Below are 8,665 nucleotides of genomic sequence, written 5' to 3' on the forward strand. Positions count from 1 at the left end.
GCGTGGCCCGCCTCTGGGCCCTTGTAAGTGCCTTAGTGCTGGTGACTGGTGGGGATGTGTGACCTGTATCCCACAAGTGCTCTTTCTAAAGAGAAGTTAGAAGTTCTCTCTTCTGTGTGAAAGGTCCTGTTTTAAAATGTTGATAACTAGTCTCCGATTAAAGAAAAATGCTCTGCAAGCTAAGGAACACATGTCTGCTTCCTGCTTCGGCCAGAGGGTGGTAGCTGAAGATGACTGCAGAAAGCTGGGGTCTGGAATGATGAGTGAGTGTCCCCAGGGTAGGGGTCAGTTCAGACAAAGGGGGTTTCATTAGCTAAGGCTTAGTTGGTGGCCAAGATTGGTGACGTGGCGATTGGTTGTTGAGGCTGGTGTTCAGCTGGGAAATCCGCAAAGACTAACAGACCCAGGGTGAGGGGCGCACACTGAGACCTCAGCCCCCCAGCAGATCTGGAGACCTTAATGACTCCGGAAGGCCTAGAAGCCTCCCAGTTGGTGTAGACAGCCTTGAACAACTGGTACCAGGTTTTGGGGGGGCTGCCATGGGGACCCTGCTGGGGTCTGCTTTATCCTCAGACTCCTACCCCAGGGCACTGCACATTCTCTGGAGAGTTAGTTTACTCTTTCTCCCTCCCCTTTACCCCCTTGTGAGCTCTGCTGTGGCCTTCTCCCTAACTGCCTCCCCTGTCACCAGCCAGAACTACCCATCTAGCCCACACCCTGAAGTGGGGATTCTTTCTACAAGTGGGGATTCTGGATTCTGAGAATTCTTAGGGACTTGAGAAATTGTGAGGGAGGATGGAGTTTGACTCTCTTTGGGCTCCGTTGTTCTCCACTCTGTGAGGACGTTAAATAAACAGGGGTCATGACAGTAGCTCCTGACATGGGTTCTGTGCTGTGTGCTGACGTGGTACATGCACTTGATAAACATCAGCTCATTTAACTTTCACAGCTTTGAGATGTCCAGTTTTCCTGTTTCCCAGGTGAGCTACTACCAGGCTGTGGTAACTTGTCTGGTATCACACGGCCGTTGGGTGTGCAATGAGTTTGAACGAAGTCACCTGGCTCCAGGGTGTCCCTGTGCCCATTAGACTCTTCACCAGTGGATGTGGGGAAAGATGGCTGAACTCCCTGGATTGCTCCACTTTCAGTGTATGTGCATATTTTTTATGGAAAATATGCCTAGAGTGTCACAAGTGTCCATGACTCCTGGCTGCCTGGCTGCATTGACACACATGTGGAAAGCTGCAGCGGACAAGGTTGTGGGGGGATGAGGAAGTGGTGTGCACCCCCAAGCCTTGGTGACTGGCAGGAGGCTGGGCACGGTCTGGGCAGCTCTACCTCCTACGCTACCTGGTGCTCTTGCCCTGACCAAGAGGGCGGAACTCCGGTGCTCAAGGGCAGAAGGGCTGCCCTTATCAGTGGGGAATGGGACATGTAAACAGGACAGTCCCTTGGCCTCTGCCAGAAACCTGGCCCCATTTTGTCCTGCTCTCATGGAATTGCAGGGCGCCTGGGAAAGCCCTGCACCCTCCCTCATCTCCAAACTGTGCCCCACCCTCCTCCTCACCCCCACCTCATCAACCCTTACCTCAAGAGCTCTGCTTCCTCCATGAAGCTTTCCCCAGGTCCCCTAACCGCCTCAGTTGTGTCAAACCTGCTCCCTTCGCCCGCTCTTCCATCCATACCCCCATCTGGCTGCTACTTCCTGCATTGTAGCTGCCTGTTTTCTTGGCTGCCTCGGGCTCCCCGTGGTCTTGCCACATATTCAGACTGGACTGTAGAATTTCAGAGGTAGGAGAACCCCCAGAGATGGTCTGGCAGGAGACCAGAGAGGCACAGGGTGTGCTCGGGATCACACAGCCTATCATGAAGAGCTAAGGGCACACTTGGTATCCCATATGCCTCCTTGTTTCACAGTCCTGCCACTAACTTTTTTTTAAAAGGGGTTTTACATAAGTGTTTATTTTTTAAAAAGATTTATCTATTCATACAGAACTGGGGTACCAGCCAGAGGCATAGGGGCAGTGAGAGGCTTCACCAGAGACAGAGTAGAAAGCAGGACAGGCAGATCAACGAAGTACACTGCTGAGGGGAGCAGCGGGCAGGTCAGGAGAGGTCTGCTGCGCCATGTGGGTCACCTCAGGGGCGGGGATCGAACTCACACCGAAGCGGCTGCGGCCAGCCTGCAGTGCTGCGTTCTAATCCGTTGCGCCACCAGGGAGGGCGCCTGCCCCTAACTTCTGCATACATCTTTTAAATGTCCTTTTTTCATATTTTCACAAAAATAACTAGTGATTATTGTGGAAAATTTAGGAAACAAAAAGGGGAAAATAAAAATCACTCAAAGATAAGGGAGTTTTTGGATTTAGTACCAGTTTCTGGTCATCATCCAGACTGTTTTATAAATATTTCCACTTGAATGGTCATTATATTCCTGCGTCAGTCAGGTTTGTCTTCGACATACCATAAATGGCTGCTTGGGGTCTCCTCTCAAGCTTGAGTTCTAATTGCTGAAGATGAGCCCCCGTCACTGGGCACTCACTGTCGAAAACAGCATTGGCTCCTGTCCTCAGGGAAATCTTCACAGGTTTCTGCAGTCACTGCCTGGAGGAGAGGCCCTCGCAGCACTGTGGCTGTCCTCCACTGTGCTGTGCCTGCTGCAGGCGAGACCAGGCGGTCTTGGGCTGTCCCTGTAAGGGATCTGGAAGCTCTTCACCCCCAAGTCCAGCTCCGAGATTTACATGCCCACTGGCTGTGCCAGCAGCCTCTGCCCTTGTCTCTCCTAGCAGTCAGCCGTGCTTCCTCTCAGGTCTAAGGGACACTGGAGGTCCATGGTGAGGATGTTGTTTGGGGTGAGGAAATTGGGGGCCTTTGCGTAGTGTGTGTGGTGATAGGGGGCTCCCCCACTAGATTGATGCAAGGGCATGCCCTGGGCAGGTCAGACTGGGGGGTGGGGGATGTGGGAATCTGAGTTCTGGCTGCCTGGGTGGACAGTGGGGAGATGTCTCTCTCTTCCCTAGTTGCCTAGTGGTCTCCTGATCATCAGGGTGGGGGCTTGGTCCTCAGCTGTGTGGGGCAGCGTGTGCACCTGAGGGCAGGTGTACAGGAGTGGGGGATGCCCTTTGCACTGGTGACAGCCATTTCTCGAGTGTGGCTTCCTCAGACACATTTACTCAGTTAACCCTTGGCCCGAAGCCTGTGGTTTCACACAGGAAGTCGCCACTGCTTGAGGGGGGCCTCTGGCACAGCTAAGGTACTGATCTCTGACAGCCCTGGGCTGAGCCTCGACTGCCCGAGTGTTGGTTTCTCACCTGCTGGATGGGGCTGCTGGGCTCCACCAGAGAGGGCAGTGCGTAGGGAAGATGATGAGGTTCTAATCTAGAATCCCATTTTTAGCTCCCAAGTCTCGCAAATGTTTATTGTCCTTTTCCTGGAGTTTTCTTGGTTGAATATTGGACTCTGATAACAAATAGCAACTGCCATGGTAGACACCATGTAGGAACTGTGCTGAGTGACGTACACACATTTTTGGACTTACTGCCTCAGCTTACGGGGAGGTGGTGCTATTGTCACCCTCTTTTCACAAATGGGCAAGCTGAGGCTCAGAGAGTTGTTTCAAACCCCAGCTGGGAAAGTGTGTTTGATGTGGGCCCAGCTAGTCAGGGTACCCAGAGAGCCCACACTCTGAGTCTTCATTTCTCACTCTTCTCTCCTTTCTACAGCCTTGGCCCGAGGCCCCGCGGAGTGAGCAGCATGTGGCACCCTGCAGCCTGCCCAGTACTCTTCTGTCTGCTGCTCTGCCCCCCCAGGAGGCCCTGACGCCCTGGGGCACTTCTGTTGTGCACAGGACTACGTGGGGGTTTGCCATGGTGACATAAAGGGGCACAGGGGAAGGAAGGAGCGCAACCAGCCTGTGGACTGCGCCCCTGGCTGGGAGGAAGGGCCAGGGGCCCGGATCCTCCACTCCCACTGCCCACTGAGGACCTTGCTTGCTAAGTCTCTGTGAATTTGTTGGTCAGTAGACAACTCTTGGGTTTCCTCTTGTGTTGGGCCTTGGGGTGGCCAGGGCAGGCCGAGCCTCCGGTGGCCCAGGTCTCGGGGGCCAGGATGCCCTCCCTGGCGCGTCTCCGCAGGCTATGTCGGCACGTGTCCCCGCAGGCTGTCCTGTTCCTGCTGTTCATCTTCTGCCTGTTCAGTGTCTTTGTCTCGGCCTACTACCTGTATGGCTGGAAGCGGGGCCTGGAGCCCTCGGCGGAAGCTGCCGAGCCTGACAGCGGGGACCCGCCACCTGTGGCCCCCAGCCGCCTGCTGCCACTCAAGCCCATGCAGGCGGCTGCCCCTTCCCGCACGGACCCGCTGGTGCTGGTGTTTGTGGAGAGCCTGTACTCGCAGCTGGGCCAGGAGGTGGTGGCCATCCTGGAGTCCAGTCGCTTCAAGTACCGCACTGAGATTGCCCCGGGCAAAGGTGACATGCCCACGCTCACCGACAAGGGCCGTGGCCGCTTCGCCCTTGTCATCTATGAGAACATCCTCAAGTACGTCAACCTGGACTCCTGGAACCGGGAGCTGCTGGACAAGTACTGTGTGGCCTACGGCGTGGGCATCATCGGCTTCTTCAAGGTAGGCAGGGGCCGGGCCCCACGCAGCTCAGCGCTCTGGCTGCCTCTCCACCTTTCTCCATCCTGCTGGTTGATTGTCTGACTTTTCTCACCTGGAAAGTGGGTGCGAGGGTAGTGCTTCCCACTTGGGCTAGTTGTGAGGTCAGACGAGGGGTGGATGTGAAGAGCTTGCCACCATGGTGTTGGCGCCTCCTGAGCGCTTAGTATTAACTTTGTCAGGAGCATGGCTAAGGAATTGGGGTCTGGCACACATGTGCTAGGTCCCCAGAAGCCTGTCAGAACAGTGCCTCTAAGGGTGGAGTGTGTCCCCACTTTGAAGAGAAGACCAAGGCTCACAGGGTTAAGTTGGTATGTGAAGCTGTGTAGCCAGGGAGGGGAGAGCGGGATTTGAGCTCAGAACTAGAGCGCTGGAGCTCTGGGCCTGGCGCCCTGTCCCCTCGGCTGGGGTGGGGGTGTGTGCACCTGTCAGTCAGGCCATTTTGCACTGAGAGAGGAGGAGGGCTTCGGTGGGGAGAGGCGAGCTGTGGTGTCCCCGGAACGGCTGCGGGGATCTTGCTGAAGTGGCACGGCGAGCCTGCTGGGGAGGGCGGTTGGCCTGGCTGGGCTGAGCGTCCAGCGGTCCTCAGTGAACTGCCCACAAGAGGGGTGCAGACATGGCCAGGTCTTTGGGGGTCCCTGGAGGGAGTTCATTTCTTTATTTAGGAGGTGTTCACTAGCACCCACCCACTCTGCTCCAGGTCCTCTACTGGGCACCGGGACAGACGTGCAGGTCGCTGCTGTTGTGGAGCCACCACGCTGGGCAGCAGGGTGGGGCAGGTGACAGTGGATAAGTAAACGTATGACATGGCAGATGGTGATGACTACGAGAGATAAAACAGGGGAAGGGCACAGGGAGAGGGGTTGTGGCCTTGATACTGTTTTGGATAGGATGGCCAGGGCTGTTAGTGTGGGGGCGGGGCAGAGCGTGTGGCTCTCCGAGGGACACTGTGTCACAGCTCATGAAGCAGGTTCTTGCTCAGCACCGGTGCAGAGAGGGGCAAATGTGGCAGAAGTGGCCGTGACTGGTCCCCATTGCTTGTGGGCACTCCTGTGTGCCAGGCCCTGGGCACGGTTCAAAGAGGAACTCATCAAGCGAAGGGTTTCCTTCAGCATGCTCTTTCACACGTAGGTGTAGCAGCTTGCTCTGCCACTGCAAAGGTTGTGTGGGCCCAGAAACGCAAGGCCGGCCCTGACAAGTCCTGCTGCTGGGCTGTTTGTAGCCATCTTTCCTCCACAGAGCAGCCTCTGGGATGTGCAGACCTGGTTTATGGCCACAGTGTTGGAGATCAGGCTGTCCTCTGTCTCTGTTTTCTCTGCTCCCTTTCCTGCCATGAGCCTCATTACGTTGAGTCAGAGCCACGCCCCGAGAAGCGTCACTGTGGCGGACATTTCTTGGGTGCCCCCTTTCCCAGCACCACCAGCTGCGCCGCAGCTCCTTTTACAGTCCTGTCCTCCAGGGGAGGTGAGTTTCATGCAGATTTAAGAGAGAAGGAGGCTGAGGCAGAGGTTAGGGACTTGCCCGGCTTACCCCTCTAGTTAGTACAGATCTCGAACTAAGCCCAGTCAGTCTGGCTCTGGGTGACTTTGATTCAGCCACAGCATGATGTGTCCAGGAGCCTCAAATACTCTTTATTTAGGAGAATTTCTATCAAAGATCACATCCAGCACACAAAACTTGACTTTTTGCAGACCCGGCAGTGGATGGGGCCTTTGGCACATTGTGCCACAGGGCTTGGATCCTGCCCAGCCCCAATTTTTGGCTCTGCAGAGGCCAGGCATGCAGAGTCCCATGGTGGGGTCCCCACCATCCTAGGGCCTCTTCTGTAGCCTAAGAGGCCTGGTACTTTCTGCTCAAACGGGCGCCCTCTGGTGGTCAGGCTGCACTTTCAGGCTCTTTCTGCTCGGGCATGCCAGTGCTGGAGGGCTTGTACACTTCAGAGACCTGGAGATTCCCTTTGCAGTCCCACTGCTGCTGGGTTCCCAGGCCAGTATGGGAGCAGAGTCTGGAAAACCCAGATCAGATTTTTTTTGCAGAGCGGCCCATTAGTAATGTGGTGTCGAATCACAGTGCCTGCCTCGCGGGGCCATGCAAAAACTCAAAAACGACCCAGTGGGAAGCAGTAGTGCAGGCCTGGTACCAGCTACCTGATAAATGGCAGCTGCCATGCTCTGTCATTCCCACGTCTAGCAGACACCGCAGGCAGTAGCACTTTGTCTGACTCAGACCAGCATGTGCCCGGGAGGTACTTGAGGTCTTCATCACCCCATTTGACTTTACAACTCCAGGGACCCTGGGACCGAGCATGTTCCGGCAGAGGGTGGCTGTGGCTCCCTGGCCTCTTTTGTGCCCTTCCAGAGTGCTGGCCCTGAGCTCATTGCTCCGCAGACCTGACTGTGTGTAGTTCTCCCTGGAAAGCAGGTACTTTATTATCAACTAAGGTGGGAGGTTCCAGTAGTTTTGAATGGGTGTCAGTGACAGCTGTAAATCAGAGCTCACATGCTTGCTGATCTAATCCCAGGTGAGCAAAATGATTAGACAGGGAACTGAGACCCCAAGAACAGATGTGGGGTACCAAGGTCATCTAGCTGGTTCCTGTCTTAGACCCATCTAGGCCTTCAGATTTTTGAGTTTTGGACCAAGGCTTCTTTCCTTGGCTTGCATGAGCCCATTGGAAAGCTTGGTGTCTCCTGAGCAGAGCCTTCATGCTGAGGACGAGGGATTCCCTCCGACGCGGCGAGCTTGAGATGGGGGTCAGTCTCAGCCATGTGAGGCTTATACTCCATCCCTGTCCCCAGCTGGTTCCTTTCATTGCCAACTCGGGTGGGAGAGCAGGCACTTGGCTTTCTCCCTTTTTGACGTCTTCCAGCTGGGCAGCTGGCTGGACAGTGAGTTTCTGGCAGTCCACTCCGGGTCGGAGCTTTGAAATGGGATCCTCTGTCCTTGTCCCCAAGGCCCCCCTCCCCCGCCCCTGGCCTGTGGTCAGTATAGTTTCGCAGGACACATCAGGTGACAGACCTGGCCTAAAAGGTTGGTGCCCCACCACCAAGCTCTCACACAGCCAAACCATTCCCATCCCAACCATTCTGGAGCCAGAGCTGGTGCCCCTGGGAATGGGGCTCTGTGACCCTTAGGCTGGCTCGGGACAGAAGGGGCAGCTGGCAGGCGCGCCTAGTGAGTGAGGAATTGGGGAAGCAGGCTCCGTGTCACAGTTCACGAGGCAGGGCCCTGTGGTGCCTTAATGGGAACTGCAAAGAGACGAGAAACAGCCTGCTTTGATCAGAGGCAGCTTTGCGTGGGGACCGCTCAGCCCTCTGCAGGCCATCTCTCTGGGCCCTGCGGCGACCTGCTTCCCGCTCCTCTTTGGTGACCTTCCTCTGTCCTTGTTCTTCTCCGCCCGCTGGCTCCCTTCTCAGCAGCCAGATGGAGCCTTTAAAAACGCACATTCAAACCTGTCGTCCTCTGTTCAAAACCCTTACATGGGTCTTTGGTGGCTGTTTAGGCCACTTCACGCCTCCAGTGGCCTGCAGCTCTGGCCCATAGCTGACCTTTCTGCCTCATCTCGTCCTCTTCCTCTGGACCACCCTGCAGGCCTCTCCCACCTCAGGGCCTTTGTGCTGAACTTGGCCCTTTACCTCTCCCTTACTTGATGTTTGTTCATTCTCCAAGTCTTAGTTCCAAAGCCCTTTCCCCCAGAGAGCCTTTCGCCAGTACAGTGAGCTAGTCGTACCCAGTTATCGGTTCTTCCGGAACTGTGATAGTCCACTGCCACTTTGAGGTTTTATGATTATTTTCATGGTTTTGATTGATGTCTCTATTCCTCGCTTGACTTTAAGGTTCATGAGGGTGGGGGCCAGCTCTGTGTTTTCTCACTGTGTCCTGATGCTTTGCATAGTGCCTGGTGTGGTAAACAGCTGTGGGTGAACTAATGAAACCTGTATTAAACAGTGCTCATGTACCAGGTGCTGGGAGCAGGCGCGGTCCTTTTATTCTTTTTTTTTTTTTTAAA

The 8,665-nt window shown here is 55.3% G+C and overlaps 1 protein-coding gene across 3 annotated transcripts in view; it reads left to right on the forward strand.

The window, feature by feature from the left end:
- The window catches only part of NDST1 (N-deacetylase/N-sulfotransferase (heparan glucosaminyl) 1), a 57,099-nt gene that overhangs the window by 24,776 nt on the left and 23,658 nt on the right, over positions 1-8,665 (forward strand). For all 3 annotated transcript variants that reach the window (XM_004686885.2, XM_012727933.1, XM_012727932.1), the window contains exon 2: positions 3,723-4,620. In XM_004686885.2, coding sequence (XP_004686942.1) covers positions 4,108-4,620 — 513 coding nt within the window. In that variant the 5' untranslated portion in view covers positions 3,723-4,107. The remainder of the gene's footprint in view (positions 1-3,722; positions 4,621-8,665) is intronic.

The sequence above is a fragment of the Condylura cristata genome, unplaced genomic scaffold (assembly GCF_000260355.1).
Source record: "Condylura cristata isolate star-nosed mole 26May11 unplaced genomic scaffold, ConCri1.0 scaffold00021, whole genome shotgun sequence".
NCBI lineage: Eukaryota > Metazoa > Chordata > Mammalia > Eulipotyphla > Talpidae > Condylura > Condylura cristata.